The sequence below is a fragment of the Engraulis encrasicolus genome, chromosome 19, assembly GCF_034702125.1.
Source record: "Engraulis encrasicolus isolate BLACKSEA-1 chromosome 19, IST_EnEncr_1.0, whole genome shotgun sequence".
Classification (NCBI taxonomy): Eukaryota; Metazoa; Chordata; class Actinopteri; order Clupeiformes; family Engraulidae; genus Engraulis; species Engraulis encrasicolus.
In genome coordinates, this window is record NC_085875.1 from 45,442,329 (window position 1) to 45,459,769 (window position 17,441).

Consider the following 17,441-nt stretch of genomic DNA (forward strand, 5'->3'; position numbering starts at 1 on the left):
TGCGCGTGTGTGTGTGCGCGTGCGTGCATGCGTGCACGTATGTGTGTGCGTGTATGTGTGTGTGTGTGTCCCCGCATGTGAGCGCATGTGTGTGCTTGCATACAACATGTGCATATTAATCCTGAAACAAAAGCCCTTCTTAGGGGAAAAGAGTTGAAAGACAAACATTTTAATCCCCCCTCCTTTGGACCACTCCGCTAGACCCTACAACCCCACACCCCCTTCAGGCCAGTCCCCCACCCATGAAGTCCCCCGGTGGGGCAGACAGACGAACTGTGAACCAAGAGGAGAGAGAGAGGGGTGTGAGGAGAAGGAGAGTGCTAGACAAGGTAAGAAGAACTGTTTTTTAATTATAATATTCACATTGGAGTTCAGTAAAACATTTAATTTTATCATTTTCTGAAAATTGAAAATATGTCAAAATTTGCAATTGAGCACCACTAAAAGGGAATTTACTGACAGAGAAAAGATGACATTTTAATTTAATCTGGCAGTGTGCCTTTGGAAGTCCTTGGCCTGATGTACACAGCTGTACACACTGTAAGTTAAATTTGACCATATTTGTAGCCTCTTACTATTTCTGAAAATACTCTACTACATCATAACAACATTGCTATGACAATGCGGAGAGTCTTAAAGGCCAACTTCCAATAAAACACAGTTTTACTCACTCCTTTTGAAAATCGGATGGTCACCCCAAGTTAAACTCACTTGCAAGGCTCTAATAGCGGTGCGTCACCTCGCCTGGCTGTGTTTCCTGGTGTTTCCCAATTGACATAAATAATGCAGAGAAACAAGTGAATCACGAAAGCCTTTCTGTGTTGCGTCAACCCATTTTCTAAAAACATGTCGAGTAATTTTTTTCTCAGATTAAGACATAGACACATAGACACAGATTAAGACATAGACATTATAATTTTGGTGACAGCAAGGTTAGGCTATAACATAGGTGCTGCGCTAAGGGGTTAAGTGACTAATTTCCTTGACCCAAAGAACACCTGCTTTAGAGAAAAAAAAGGTGACGTGGTACTCCTGTGTTCTCACCATGCAATTTATTGGTGTTTTTTTCTCGTTACATGAGAAGATGGCATTGGAAACGTTGCAGACGAATGAGTCCGTTACTTATGGCGGGATGAGCGCATTCACACAGACGGAACACAACATTGTCGCTGCATACCTCCTCACAGCATGTAACGTATTGGATGTAAAATGTGTATGTGTGTTTGATGTGGAATGTGTCTTTGTGTGTTTGATGTGAAATGCTGTGTGTGTGTGTGTGTGTGTGTGTGTGTGTGTGTGTGTGTGTGTGTGTGTGTGTGTGTGTGTGTGTGTGTGTGTGTGTTGTGTAAAGACAAGGGGTTATTCTTCAATCTAAGTTGAGATGACAACTCCAGCTCTACTTCGAAATTGAGACAATCAACATGGGAAGGTCTGATTGATAGCAGAAGACGCTCATTTACAAGCAGGGCTTTGAACCGTTATTTTTTCCAAACGTTCCGTTCCGAACAGAAACGGAATTATAATGTTTCCGGTTATGAGTTCCACCAATAAATTGACGTTCCCGAACCGGTTAGAACAAACAAATATTGTTCCCGGAACGGTTAATTTCGTTCCTGTCAGCTGATTTCTCCCCATAGGCCTAGGGACGCCCAGGGACGACCTAAACGGAGAAGCGGAGAATAAACCTCAATGATGAAAATGCGCGCTACACGCTGATTTGGGTCACAGGGAGCACTATGATAGACATTGTGAGTTTGTGCATATTTGAAGCGGACATGGATGCTCAGTAACGTAGAGCATTCTCAGTGCGCTTTACACACGCTTCTCTGCAATGTCTTACAATGATGCAATGGAAACTCTGCCCTTTTGTATGACAGTGGTTTCTCTTATTTAAGATGTGGAGTGAAGACTTTGTATTCCACAGCTCTCTCTCCATTCAGTCAGAGAATGTCACACAGGACGTGAACCTCAGACGTCATGGTAAAGTGCACAGGAAAATAATTACTTTTTTTTTTTTTTGGAGGAACGGTATTAACCAGTATTAACCGGTTATCATTATTTTTAAATAAGTGTTCCCGTTCCAGAACATAAAAAATAATAAAGTTTCCGGTTTCGTTTCTGTTCCCTGTAAAATACAATAAGTTCCCTGTTTTCGTTTTCGTTCCTTGAACCGGTTCAAAGCCCTGTTTACAAGGCTACAGGCATATTTTTTTGTGCCTGATGATATTGGTCAACATAAGACATGTAATGAAATGAGGGTGTGTAACATTGGTGAAGTTGACTTATGTAACTCGTGCAGATTGTCCAAATTCCTTGGTCTTTTCTCGTGCATTTGCCATGGTGGCTTACTGAATTGGCTTTGCATGCTGCTAGGATCAGGGTTACTTGAAAGTAGATGTTGTTGTAGATGTTGTCTTTGTTGATCTGAAATGAGGCTTTTGGTTCATCTTCCAGTCAGTGACTTGAACAAAATCCAGTCAGTGTCTTGAATAAGTTTCGATTTGCCAACAATCCGAATAGTTAGATTACTGAGTTCACAACACCATAAACTCTTAATAGGCTCCCAAGGCCTGTGAAATTAAACCGGTCGCACAATATGAAATATTGTTCAGCAGCAGACTCATTGGCATGGCATCAGCTCCTTTTGGTGTAAGCATCTGAACGACTAATTAGATTGGAAACTAATAATGGCATTTCATAGAATCAACTAATGAAATGTTAGTGCAGCAGAGTCAATTTTGTCTTTAGGCCTATGGTTCCATGGGCTTCATACATTTTACAGTACATACTGTACTCATATGGAAAGGATGTTGTGAAATCATACACAAGTTTTACAAGTTTTTTATGAGATGACATTCTTAGAGAATTTTATAGGACCGTGAAAACAGACATACTTTTGGTAAATTTACTCCTGAAAGTGACACCTTTTGATGTTTTCTCACATAGAATTATTAGGTGAAGTACAAATTGTTGTACATAGCATTTACTAGGGCTGTAAAGATGCACTCAACTCACGATTTGGTTTGTATCACGATTCATAACCTACGGCTCGATACAGCTCACGATTTCACATTTGCCAATATTATAAACTTTATGAATAAAAACTATGATAGTTTATAGGTGGAATAGGTTACAAGAGGGTACTTATAATTTTAAAAAGTTTCTATATAATAATAATGATGCTTGGAAGCACTATCACTTCATATCATGTGGTTGTTTTCTGGGCTGATGGGTATCAAAAAGTTAAAATGGCGTATCACGATACTGCTTCCTTGTACAGTATTTTTCACTCTTTTGACCCCCCCTCATAACTGAACGGAATACGGTATGACCACCAAACTTTGGGGAGATGATCTACATATGGACATCTATGACTTACATCATTTTTGTGTCATTATCTGGTCATTATGACATCAACTGATTATAATGCCCAAAATTTCGCCATAATGTATTTTCCATCAAATTTAGGTAATGCACTTAAATTTTAATGATTATATGCTTCAGACCACTTTAATGCTCACACAGCTGTCTGATGCTAATGGAAACATAATCTTTTGGTACTAAACTGTAGGCAACTAAATTTTAGGAAAAGTCACCAAGTTTCGTAGTCATAGCTTAAGTCGTTAAGGAATTATACAACATCAAAGTTGGTGTGGCACTTTTAGAGTTTCGAGTTACGGGCAGATTCGTCAAAATTTTTTGGAGAAGTAGCATTTTTATTGATTTTCATGAAATTGAAAATGGTGGGAAAACTATCCTGGCGGAAAATGACTTCATAGGATTCGTCTTGGATTCGTCTTGGCCCAAGGATTCCAGGGATACCAAGTTTTTGAAAATTGGCCCAGGGGTTCAAAAGTTACAAGCAGAAATGTACCTGCTACTTTGACCTGCTGGTGGCGCTAGAGCGTTGGGAGAGTGGACCTATAAATTGCTGTGGGTAATGCTGAGACTGCCCCAAATATGTGTGCCAATTTGCAGCACTTTCCTACCTACGGTTCTATGGGCTGCCATAGACTTACTAAGGAGAGGAAAGATGTCTACGTAATAATAAGAATACCAGCTAATACATTAGGGGCCACATTAGGGGCCTTCGCCAGCTTCGCTGCTTGGCCCCTAATAAGTTCTTTACCCATTCTTAAGTTATAAGTAACATTCCAGTATGTGCAATGGGGTTGGACTGTTGTGCGTGTACCTTTTCATTGTGGAACTAAAATTACATTTTCTCTCATTTCGATTTTGTTGAAGAGGGGAAGCAATTGAGGGCATTGGATGTGTTTGTGCTTGTGTCTGCATCTAGAAATTAACCCATGCAAATTATTATGTTCCCCATGTCCATTCCCATCTCTATAGGTGTGATCAGTTTGGCCAGTAACTTTATAGTTCTGGGGATGTTTGCGAAGTTCCAGGACCTGCGGACAGCCACCAATGCCATCATCATCAACCTGGCGTTGACAGACATTGGCGTAGCGGGCATCGGGTACCCCTTGTCTGCTGCCTCCGACCTGCATGGCAGCTGGAAGTTTGGCTACATTGGCTGTCAGGTGGGTCTACTCAACACACACACACACACACACACACACACACACACACACACACACACACACACACACACACACACACACACACACACACACACACACACACACACACACACACACACACACACAGGTGGGTGGTGGGAAATTGCTTACTTTACAATGCACAGAGTATGTTCTGTGTGACATAATGAGAATTTATCAAATCTTCTCAAATGCTGAGGTGCTGACCTCGTGAAAGGTTCACATTCTAATGGATTCAAATTCCTAAATGAAGCTCTGTGTGTATGTGTGTCTGCAGGTGTGTGTATCTGCAGAGGTGTCTGTGTGTGTGTGTGCGTGTGCGTGTGCGTGTGCGTGTGTGTGTGTGTGTGTGAGAGAGAGAGTGTGTGTTGACTAGAGTCATGTGGATGTAAGCTGGACTTGAGGAGTAAGAAAGTTGTATAACTTCTCAGAAGCCGTAACCTCAGCTTGCCTTCCAGATTGAAGGGCAGAGTTCCAGAATGGGTGTTTCATTTCCCTCTGCTCTGCTATTGATTTTGGCTCATGATGATTGTGTGTGTGTGTGTGTGTGTCTGTGTGTGTGTGTGTGTGTGTGTGTGTGTGTGTGTGTGTGTGTGTGTGTGTGTGTGTGTGTGTGTGTGTGTGTGTGTGCGCGCGCATGTGTTTCTCTGTGTGTGTGTGTGTGTGTGTGTGTGTGTGTGTGTGTGTGTGTGTGTGTGTGTGTGTGTGTGTGTGTGTGTGTGTGTGTGACTTGTGTGTGACTTGTGTGTGCGATGTACATGTGCGAGCACGCGTGTGTGTGTGTGTGTGTTTGTGTGTGTGCATATGTGTGTATCAGTTTAGTTTAGTTTAGTTTAATTTAGTTCAGTTTAGTTTAGTTTATTTTAGTTTATTTGATAGGGCAGATACACAGCATAAAGCCACAACACACAGCCCAACAGCAAGCATCATAGCCTTTATTTCCAAGGCTAATTTCTAATGCCCATTCCTAGAATGCTTTCACATATTTGCTGTATTTCCATGGATTACACATGCATTCGCATATTATTTTCTTCTCATTATGTTCAGTAGGCCCTACTTGGATTTCTTAGTAACGACTCATTAGCATAACTTAGCATAATCACTGGAAGTAAATATGGTACCATTAGCATCAAGCCACAAGTGATCACTGGACGGAAGTAAACAGCCGTTTGGCATTCTAAATTGGTTTATAAGTACATTATTGTATATAATAAGTACAGTACCATAGACTTCCATTGCTATGCTTAGTATAGCTATACTGTTAAACTAGGCATCGCAAATCCTCATATTTCACCAGGACTTAACTGAGCAATGTCCTGAAATGAGATGGAGTGTTCCTTTAAAACAATACAGTGAGGGCAATAATAAATCATGTTATCATTAAAACAGCCTATCCATTCATTCAGTCCAGTCACTCATACTTATAATCTGCCAGTCATATACACAACGTACATTCATCCATCTAGGGAAGCCGATTGGGAGGGATAATGGGGTCAGTCATCCCGGGCCCAGGGAAAAAGGGGCCCAGAACTGTGTTCTCATGACATTGCACATATTGGAAGGGGGGACCCTTTAAGATTACTTTGTTCTGGTCTCAGCCAAAGCTGTCAACTGCCTTGCATCCATCCCTACATTCATTCATCCAGTCCTCTGTTCATATTTGTCACAGATGTCCTCCATAGAACACCAAGGGATTTGGAGGGTAAACACTGCAGTCTTCACAGTGCCAATCATCTTTATTGTTATTAAGTATAATACAATGTTTATTGTTATTAAGTATAATACAATGTTTATTGTTATTTTATTTGTATGATTAGTTTTTTTCCGGTTATTTTGTAGCTAATGGCAAAGCTCGAAATGGCAAAACATGACTTTACCGACAGGTTACAGTTAGGGTTAGGTTTTGGTTTGGGCACGGTTTAGCATTCTTTGGTTGTTTTATAGCCTCTGCAATGAGGTTGTGGTAGTGCCCCACGACAATAGAAGCAAAGAATAAGAATGAAAGAGTGTAAGTGTCTGTGCATGCGCTGCGCATGTGTGTATGTGCGTGTGCGTGTGCGTGTGCGTGTGCGCGTGCCTGTGCATGCGTATGCATGAGTGTGTGCCTTTGTGCGTGTGTGTGTGTGTGTGTGTGTGTGTGTGTGTGTGTGTGTGTGTGTGTGTGTGTGTGTGTGTGTGTGTGTGTGCGTGTGTGTGTGAGTTGTTATTTCTTATTGTCAGATGGTGTTAGTGGTGGGCCATGTGCCACTAGAGGGCAATAATGTTTAATTCAAGTCAGACGACTCAGGGTGGCGTACACTTCTTTGTGTGTGTGTGTATGTGTGTGTGTGTATGTGTGTGTGTGTGTGTGAGAGAGAGAGAGACAGAGAGACAGCTTCTTACACAATGGGCCTTCATAAGGCCTTTGAGTCCTCGGTGTGTCTGTGTAAAATGTGTTTTTATTTACAACTGTGATGGCAATAAATAGATGTAAAAGTTTTATTTTGTCTGGACAGATCTATGCAGCTCTGAATATCTTCTTTGGGATGGCCAGCATCGGACTGCTGACAGTGATTGCCATTGACCGTTACATCACTATCTGCAAGCCTGAAATAAGTATGTTCTTCATTTCTGCATTTCAGTATATTTTCATATTCTTTATTTTCATATACAGTATGATTCAAATGTATGGTAGGCCTACTGGCTGTGCATTTTTTTTTGCAAATGTATTGCCTGCTTATCATAGTAAATAGTACAAATTACCATTTTGCTCCTGGTAGACAACTACGGTACGTCCACTGACTAATTGTGTGTGTGTGTGTGTGTGTGTGTGTGTGTGTGTGTGTGTGTGTGTGTGTGTGTGTGTGTGTGTGTGTGTGTGTGTGTGTGTGTGTGTATGTGTGTGTGTGTGTGTTTGTGTCTGTGTCTGTGTCTGTGTCTGTCTCTGTCTCTGTGTGCGTGTGCGTGTGCGTGTGTGTGTGTGTGTGCCTGTGACGTGTACATATGTTTGTGTCTTCTCAGGTCACACACTGACAAAACGCTGGTACACGATGATGATTCTGGCTGCATGGATAAACGCGTTGTTCTGGTCAGGTATGCCGGTGGTGGGCTGGGCTGGGTACGCCCCCGACCCTACTGGGGCCACGTGCACCGTCAACTGGAGGAACAATGATGCGTACGTTTTGTCAGTGTGTGGGAATGTTTTAGTATTGCATCTATGGAAGTGTGTGTGTGTGTGTGTGTGTGTGTGTGTGTGTGTGTGTGTGTGTGTGTGTGTGTGTGTGTGTGTGTGTGTGTGTGTGTACATGTGCGTGCGTGTGTGTGTGTGTGTGTGTGTGTGTGTGTGTGTGTGTGTGTGTGTGTGTATGGAGAATCCTTTAAGGCTTACAATCTGGAAAGAAGAGTTAAGTACTTTGAGGTAAAATTGTGTACCACATGTTACTTAAAAACAAAACCACATGTATTTTGAGGTGTGTGTGTGTGTGTGTGTGTGTGTGTGTGTGTGTGTGTGTGTGTGTGTGTGTGTGTGTGTGTGTGTGTGTGTGTGTGTGTGTGTGTGTGAGAGAGAGATTGTGTGTTTTTGTGAAAGAGCGCTGTTGCATTGCTCAATGCCAAATAGAAGAAGCCAACCGTACCACAAGGAAACAAAAGAAAAACATAAACATCCTAACCTCAAGCCCTACGGGTCGCGCCACACACCTCTCTCTTATGAACACACAAAAATACCAGTCCCAATTTACCTGTAATGGAAGATTTCACATATAAATAAACTATTCTAAAACTGTTTATTGAACATAAGGACTCAACTTCTCAAAATTCACAGTTCTGAGCGAAAATCTATACAATGTAGTGAAAGAAAGGCATAACAAAGGAAATCCATTGTGAGACCGTCAGGAATGCAATGGGTTTGGCCAACATCAGACTTTCTTGAACATCAACAGAGATAAACATTTTACCTAGGACGAGAACACAATGTCTAGCAGATGTTCTTACAGCTGATTATTCACTACAGAAAAATATCAGCATTATGACGAATACGGCCATACTTATTCCCCCCGGACCTGTTTTTAGGGCTTTTGTTTTGCATTCCACATCGCATTTAGAGGAATAGGTGAACTTTTCCACGGTATTGCGATTCCGTAGCAGACGATCAAATCTTATGGTGCAAGTAAGAACACCTGACCTGACTTGCACCCAAAGTGAAACACAATGTTCAGCAGATGTTCCCACACTTCTCTGATAGGGTGCAGTCGGTACTGTAAGGCCCAACACATCAGAGCAGGCTTATTGTACTTACCCTAGGCCCCCAATTACCCTTGCCAACAAGGATGGCCAGTGTGTCTGTGTGTGTGTGTTTGGTTCTGCGGGGCCAGACTTAGGCTGGGCCAGGACAAAGTCATCTGAAAGGGCCCCCCTCCCCAAAACTCTGACTTAGGCTGGGCCAGGACAAAGTCATCTGAAAGGGCCCCCCTCCCCAAAACTCTGACTTAGGCTGGGCCAGGACAAAGTCATCTGAAAGGGCCCCACTCCTCAAAACTCTGACTTTGGCTGGGTCCAGGACAAAGTCATCTGAAAGGGCCCCCTCCCCAATACATACAATGTAATGAGAACTCAAGTCTTGGGCCCCTCTCTCTGGGACTTTGTCCCCCTGTCGACTTCCCTGTGTGCCTGTGTTTTATCTCAAGTGAAGCGAGAGGTGGGAATGTCTGTAATAGTTTCCAGCAAGTTTCCAGCCTTCAAATGATTTGACAGATTGAGAAGATTTATAGCATTTGAACTGCAACTGCAACTGGCACTGGCACTGGGACTGTGTGTGTGTGTGTGTGTGTGCATCCGTGAGAGTGTGTGTGTGTGCATGCGTGAGAGTGTATGTAATGTGTATGCATGATGGTACAGTGCAATGCATGCATGTGTTTATGTGCTATTGTGAATAATGAATTGGAATAACATATGGGTCTACTACCATTTGTTCTCAGCTACTTCGTATCCTACACCATCTGTGTAATCCTGGTCAACTTCCTGGTTCCGCTCGGCATCATGTTCTACTGCTACTACAACGTCACCGCCACCGTCAAGAGGTACAAGAGCGGTAACGGCATGGACAACGCCAACATCGACTGGTCCGATCAGATTGACGTCACCAAGGCAAGACTGCAGCCAAAACCTCTTTTTTAAACGTTTGGTTTCTTTTCATTCTTTTTTATAAAAAGGTCTGTGTGCCTGTATTGCTGATGGGACAGTAAATAATAATAACTGTATTTGTATTACACAATTTCATACAGGACATGCAGCTCAATGTGCTTAACAGAGAGATTAACAACAATGTTTAAAAACAAAAAATAATGAAATGAGGTAGAAGAGATAAAAAAATAAGAAAAAATAGAAATAAAGAGAAGAGTTGAAATAGAGGAGATAAGCAGAAATAAAATACAGAAGAGGCATAAAGTCCACAAGAATCAGAAGGCCATTAAAACAAGTGGCACATAGTCACAAGGAACAGGACACTTCGATGAAATCTCCCTTTTCACTTGATTAAAGGAAGAAAATGGGAGAGGGATACAGGGCAGCGACATGAAGAAGGCTGGACTCAACGCGCTAAGCCCCCCACATTTGGGCTTGCATACCCAAGGGTTGCACCCAGGGTTCGAATCTGACTCATTTGCCATCCCTACCTCGTCTCTCTCTCCACATTCGCTTCCTGTCGCTCTTCACTGTCCTATTTGAAAAAATAAAGGCGAAAAAAGCCCATAAAAATACATTTTTAAAAAAGAACAAGGCTGGACTCGAACCTGGGTCCCCATGGGCATGCAGGCCCATACATGGGGGGCTTAGAGGGTTGCACACAGTGCCCCCCTGTAACCCAAGCTCCTCTCAGAAATACTTCAATACTTACGACAGTCTCACACAAAAAGAAATCTGACTCAAGATCTGTTTCTCTCAATATCACATCTCCTAAAAAGGAAAAAGGCCACTGTAATGTTGTAAGCTGAACTTTACTCTACTGAATGTCAACATTCATTGGTGATTTGTTTAAGAAGAATGAGGTATACGTGGATATTATCACACACACACACACACACACACACACACACACACACACACACACACACACACACACACACACACACACACACACACACACACAAACACACACACACACACATGAATGTTGTAAAACCTCAATGAGCCAAAAAAAAATCAATCAATCAGATCAATTGTGAGCAATGATCTGTGCAGAATTTTGCCATGATTAGAATGTGTTCATTTTTTAAGCCGTTTAAGAACAGTGTACTGTATGGATATTTTTGAAAATGGCTTTGGCCTCTTGTTAACTCCTACAATATCCATTTTAAGAGGCTGAAACGCACCTGAAAATTGATTGTTTATTTTCATCCACATGTTCATATTTACCAGTAGGTGCTGTTTCCATGTAGCTGGATATTTTTAAATGTGGATAAATGTGGATTGTCTCATGAAACTGTTCAAGTCCGGCCGGGGTCATTTCCCAGCCCTGCCCCATCTTTCTCTCTCAATCATTTCCTGTCTACTCTCACACTGTACTGTAATGATAAAGGCCAAAAAAAACCCAAAGAAACTGATAGCCTTCACCTGTGTTCAGACTTGTACACCTGTTGCTATGTCTACATTTTTTGTCGCAGATGTCCATTATCATGATGGTGATGTTCCTGTTGGCCCGGAAACGTACTTCCATCTTCTGTGTTTAAATGTGCTTGTCTGTTACTTTGTCTTCGTGTGTTCCTTCCCTCCCAGATGTCCGTTGTGATGATTGCGATGTTCCTGGTGGCCTGGTCTCCATACTCCATCGTGTGTCTGTGGGCATCCTTCAGCGACCCCAGCACCATTCCGGCACCCATGGCAATCATCGCCCCACTCTTCGCCAAATCCTCCACCTTCTACAATCCCTGCATTTACGTCATCGCTAACAAGAAGTAAGGCTCTCTAGCTCGCCCTGTCCCATTATTTTTTTCTTCATTCTGTGTTTTTCCAAAGGGAATCAATGAAATCCTTGAAATAAGTATATTAGTCAGTAGATCTTATAATACAACATGTTTGTTTTGCATAGCCAGATGAAAATGTTGCTTCTTGGCATTGTCTTAATTATGTCTTTTGGAAGTAAAACTGATCTCAATCTCTTGTCTGGAGCAACTGAGCTGTAACAAATGCTGTCTTGTGTTTCCTTGCCAAACTGTGTGAGCTGAATGTGAATTGTTTAATTATTGTGATATTATCATGCTCTGCCAAAGAGGTAATGTGTTTGCCAGGGTTTATGTGGGTTTATTTATTTATTTATTTGTTTGTTTAGTTGCAAAATAACTCTATGTTAGTGAAAATCTGGGGCGCATTTCTCGAAACCATAGTTTCTAACTATGTTAGTTATTTTGTTGTTTGCAATACAATTTGCCATTTGCAACTACCCAAGTTGCTAACTTGCTAACAACTATGTTTAGAGAAACGCACCCTTGTCATAGTAGAGGTGATGCTCTACAAGTGCTCTATTGTATTATTGTATTATATAGAGTGTATGAACCTCTAGTTGCGCTTGTGTTTGTAGGTTCAGAAGAGCCATCTCTGGAATGCTGCAGTGCCAGTCTCGACAGCGCATCACCATCAACGACACCCCGGTTGCCATGACAATCTCGCAGCTGCCTCTCAACAAATGAATGACCAGCATCTTCCTGATGCATGACGACACCCAGCCCGTAATATCCCCTGTGGAGCGCTGGCCGTTCCAACAAAATGGGGATGATCTCTATCGCAAAGGTGGACCTCTTGGCTTCAGAATGTTGGTCTGAATTTGAAAAGTCCACCTGTTCATCATACTGCTGTGGTAATTGGGAATTTTACCAATTCATACCATCTGTAATACTGTTAAAACATCTGTGAAATTATATTATGATATTATGATATTACAGAAAATTCCTTCATGAAAACATTTTCCATTGTATTGTCTACTTACAATCAATTGTACAATTTACCATCTGCCCTACAGTGTGGTGAAATGTACAGTGAGTCTTGCCTTCTATCCACCACATTTATCTTACAAGCTGATTCTACAGTGATTGGCTCCACTTGATTTGTACAGGATTGGTACATTATGAAGCCAAGATTTAAACCTCTGCTCTTCTGTCTGCATGCCATCTTCATTGTCCACTTGTATTATTGAATTGGACTGAAAAGATATTGTCAGTTTCTTGTTTGTAAAATGTTGTGTTTTGTTTATCATCTGAAAGTGAATATTTTGAGCCTCTTTTACTGTGTTGATTTAAAAAAAATGCTACTTGTGGAATTAAAAAAAACAGACTAGATTATCACGTATAACTGTGAGGATTGCAATGCTGCTCGATTATTTCTACTATATTGTGTCTGTGAAGATTTTATGTCAAGGAATTGTGTATTGTGAATGTGAACTCATGCTTCATCAACCTCCTGAAAGTATTCCTATTAATGAATTTCACCCCTCTTGTAAGTACATTTTTAGTAGCCACTTATAATTGTTATTGTTTATATTTCTCAATGTGTCTCATGAATCGGAGTGAGATATCCCGAAGACCTATATAAAGGATTTTCTCTATATTGTATTTGTATGGCATTTATAATCTTTCATAAGGCCCTGTGCCTCTGTGTGTAGGGTAACAGCTTGCTTTCTCGTCACTTTTATTTAATTAGTTCAGTCTCTGAAATTTGGATTAAGCATGTATGCATACATCTTCGTTCTCATTGGAGAACGGACTTCTCGTGATCGTACTGTTCTCGCAGGAGAGTGGCTGTCCACGCGGGGTCTGCAGGGACCACCGCACTCAAGAAGCTGAGATTGCGTGGCGTATTGGGCAAGATTGCTGGGGGTAGTGGTGAAGTACTGCCACGGCTGAGAAATGTCTATACAGCAAACATTCTCGAGCCTGGGAGTACGGGGCACCACTGAGAGCTCGGGCGCCCGTAGATATGTGTGAACTCCGGAGCGGACTCCCCCCGGCAGATGATGGTTGGAGAGCAATGGAGCGAGGTGAACTGAAAGGAAGCTAGGGCAAGACACCTGACGAATCGATCGAACAGCAGTGGAAGGGAGGCGAAAGGGGAGGTGGTGGGTGCAAGCAAGAAAGAACATTTCTGATTGGAGACAGGTGAGCGAAAATAAATGCTGTGTAGTTATTAAGGGCGTTCCAAATTCCGGTGCGCTGAAATTCCACCAAATGACGGCAAAGCGAAGAATGAGATGCAGCTGCTTAAATAGGCGTGCGTATCTTTTCGCGCTGAATTCAGGTGAATGACAGTTGAATGGAGAACAGAATGCAGGTGGTAAATTTGGCATGCCAAATTTCATTACACTTCCCTCGAACTTCCGTTTTTAACAAAACGTGCATTACGTACATATTAGACATTTTTATGTCACCAGAAAGGAGGTAAAACAATATAAGGCCAAAAACAAATGGATCAAATATTTAATTTTTATCTGTACATCTTACAAGTCATTTCAGTGCATATTTCACAACATAGTTCAAATAGAAACAGAGGTCACTTAAAGTTCATTATATGATTGCCTTGCATTCCACTCATTCAGAACATCCTCCCATTGAAGGTACTGTCTACCAAATAAGGCCCTCTGAAACAATCTAACCAACTGCCTGTAGGTCTCTATTACCATAAGGGGGAAAGAGCAAGTCTTACACTGCCTTAGTCTTGTTGCTGCAGGCAAAATGTTCCTAAAAACCAGGGCCGGATTATCCATAAGGGCCAGTGGCACAGTGCCCGGGGGCCCCAACCATTTACAGCCAGTTAGGGGGCACCACATGACACATACTTCATAAATATTAATCATAAACGGGGGACCTGCGAGTTGTAGTGCCCGGGGGCACCACAGTGTCCTACGGTCCTGCTAAATACAATGCATGTTGAGTACCTTTCATGGATCAGCTTGTATATTTCATGATAACTATAATCTGTACATTCGAAATGATATAAAACAACTAAGCGCAGTGCTTCATCCCCAATAACTCCAGGTGCCTACATCCTTCAACACAGAGAAGGGTAGTGTTCTGATCTGAATTAGCTTAGCCCATCTCAATCCACTCTAAATCCTCAAGTTTATAAACATTAACCTTCATAGATAATTTACAGAATGAAACAAACAAAAAAACAACAGATAAACCAATACAAGAGCAACATTTGACGTGAACTGTTTTCGTTTAGTTTTGACGTGAGCCAGTTGCACTGCAGCTACATCCCACGTCTCTCTTCTCCCTTCTTTTCTTTCTCTTCCCCTTTTCTTTACCTTCCTCCATTCTTCTCTTCTGTGGCTCTATGCAGGCCGTTATCACTATGGCACATTGTTGTTGAGCCACGTTCGGATCTCGTTCAGGTTTTGGTTCATCCACTCAATGTTGTTGCCCACCGTCTCCAAGGCCTGTTTCCGTGGCATAGTCCCTGCCCCTGCGTTCGGCGTCAGCCCAAAGAAGTGCTTCATCTAGGTATATAAAACACACACACACACACACACACACACACACACACACACACACACACACACACACACACACACACAGCGAGCAATGAGCGACACTAAATGTTACTGTGCTATACACAGTCATAGCCAGAAATGTCGCCTCCCTTGAAGAATAAAAGACTTTTGGGCTCTGCAATTACTCATAAAAAATGATGAGTGATATGTTATTACTAATAAAAACACGAGCGACATGTTATTCATTTTGCAGATAAAAACTATAAATGAGTAATGTGTTGTTAGGATTAAAAGGCTCTGCAAGGCTGCCAACGCTGGCCCCACCAGTGTTACTAATAAAAATGTGAATGACTAATATTTTATTGCTAATAATAAAAACATTGCAGTGTCCTCAAAGGGACCAATGCTGAGACCATACAGTCCCCACAGGCAGGGAAGCTGACAGAAGTGGACAAAGGGGTGGGTTGTCCTGACCAGAGGGACAAAGGGGCCCCAGAATAGGGTCCTCATTATATTGCAAGTATTGGGTTTGGTGGGGGGAGGGGTGGTCCTTTAAGATGACCCTGTCCCGGGCCGACCACAGCTATCAATTGCCCTGCCCTCAGAAGTATGAGTATGTTGGTTTTTGTGTGTGTGTGTGTGTGTGTGTGTGTGTGTGTGTGTGTGTGTGTGTGTGTGTGTGTGTGTGTGTGTGTGTGTGTGTGTGTGTGTGTGTGTGTGCCCGTGTGCACGGGCGCGTGCGCATGTGTGTGTGATTATTGTCAATGTCTTAGTTGAACTGCACATTTGAGATAGGTCAAAAGCAATTTTAAACTTCTGTGTTAACCCTATTACATATTTTTGAAAATTAAGTACACTTTACTTGACCCGAGGAGAGACTTCCATACCTTCCAGAGCTGCACTTCTGTGTTGTAGGATGTGCTGATGCTGCTGAGAAGACGACCCAGGCTACGGTCATTTATGGTGTACCTGAGGAAGAGAACCAGATCAAGAAGCTTCACATCATTTCTCTCAGGGGCTTCATGACAAAACTAACTCCATTTCTCACTGCTTTCACAACACTTTCTAGAACCCTGACTGGAATAACATTGCGTCTTGTATACCCTTCCGCACAATTTTGAAGCTCATTTCTGTCCTTTTTTGTTATCGCCTTGGATGAAAGTGATATGTACTGCACTATAACGTGTGCACAATACTTTGTCTCATGTACAGAGCGGAGGCATTGTTTGCTGAGATTTCTTGCCAACCTTTAAGGAATACTCAGGGCATCTTTTTGACTAATGTTGCCGGGCAACATCATGATTGGCTATTCATTTTCAGATGGAATGGTAGAAAAGAAAAGTTTTGTGCTGCTTATCAAAGTCTTGATGAAAAATGTGAATGCGAACAGTCTAATGCCTCTTTTCCACTGCCGGTTTTCTGGTAGGCCTACAGCTCCACGCAGCGCGACTCAGCCGCTTCTTTTTGCTTTTCGAATAGGCACGACACAGTGTCGAGCTACAGTACAATAATAATAATAATAATACTTTCGTTTTATATAGTGCCTTTCAAAACACCCAAGGACGCTTCACAGAGTGTTGTGTTGGAAAGTGTGAGTGTGTGTGCGCGTCAGTGTGTGAGCGTGTGTGTGAATGCATGTAAGTGAAAGTGCTTGTGGAACTAGCAGCCATAAGCCTCCAGGAAGAGATGTGTCTTAAGGTTTTGCTTAAACATGGCCAGTGAATGGGCATTCTGGATGTGGTCGGGCAGATTGTTCCAAAGAATGGGAGCAGCAATATGGAAGGCTCTGTCACTGGTGGCCTTGAGCCTGGTACGAGGGACGATCAGCTGGCCCTTGGAAGAGGACCGCAGGGATCTTGAGGGGTCATAGGGGTAAAGGAGGTCTGTGAGGTAGTGGGGTGCCAGACCATGGAGGGACTTGAAGGTTAGGAGGAGGACTTTGTAGGTAATGCGTGACTTGATGGGGAGCCAATGAAGCTGCTTGAGTATGGGGGTGATGTACTGCCAGGGTCTAGTGCCTGTTATGATCCTGGCAGCAGAGTTCTGGACATATTGCAGTCTGTCTAGGGCCTTGTTGGGTAGACCAAGCAGGATGGCATTGCAGTAGTCCAGACGGGAGGAGATGAAGGAGTGAGTGAGCGTCTCCGTAACTGTCTTAGAGAGTGAAGGCCTGAGTCTGGAGATGTTTCGGAGATGATAGAATGCCGATTTGGTGACTTTTTTGATGTGGGAATGAAGTGATGAATCCAAGATGACGCAGTGGAAAAGAGGCATTAATGTCATGTTTTTAGTATTGTTGCCCAGACACTTTGCTCAAAAATGTACCCTGTGGGGGACACGGTGGCTCAATGAGCTAAGACGCCTTATGTACCATTACATTGCACTGGGGACTCGGGTTCGATTTCGACTCGAGCTCATTTCCCAAC

At 42.5% G+C, this 17,441-nt stretch overlaps 2 protein-coding genes across 2 annotated transcripts in view; one reads left to right on the forward strand and one right to left on the reverse strand.

Annotated features, from left to right (window-relative positions):
* Positions 1–208: 208 nt before the first annotated feature.
* rrh (retinal pigment epithelium-derived rhodopsin homolog) lies at positions 209–13,099 on the forward strand. Its single transcript, XM_063224245.1, has 8 exons — positions 209–329; positions 1,085–1,190; positions 4,351–4,541; positions 7,055–7,154; positions 7,560–7,713; positions 9,515–9,683; positions 11,310–11,488; positions 12,112–13,099. The coding sequence occupies exons 1-8, from the start codon at positions 243–245 to the stop codon at positions 12,218–12,220; spliced, it is 1,095 nt and encodes a 364-aa protein (XP_063080315.1). The 5' UTR covers positions 209–242; the 3' UTR covers positions 12,221–13,099.
* Positions 13,100–13,981: 882 nt separating this feature from the next.
* Positions 13,982–17,441, reverse strand: part of enpep (glutamyl aminopeptidase) — a 22,728-nt gene continuing 19,268 nt past the window's right edge. The window contains exons 19-20 of the mRNA XM_063184547.1: positions 15,903–15,984; positions 13,982–15,021 (exon numbers count right to left, since the gene is read on the reverse strand). Coding sequence (XP_063040617.1) covers positions 14,875–15,021; positions 15,903–15,984 — 229 coding nt within the window. The 3' untranslated portion in view covers positions 13,982–14,874. The remainder of the gene's footprint in view (positions 15,022–15,902; positions 15,985–17,441) is intronic.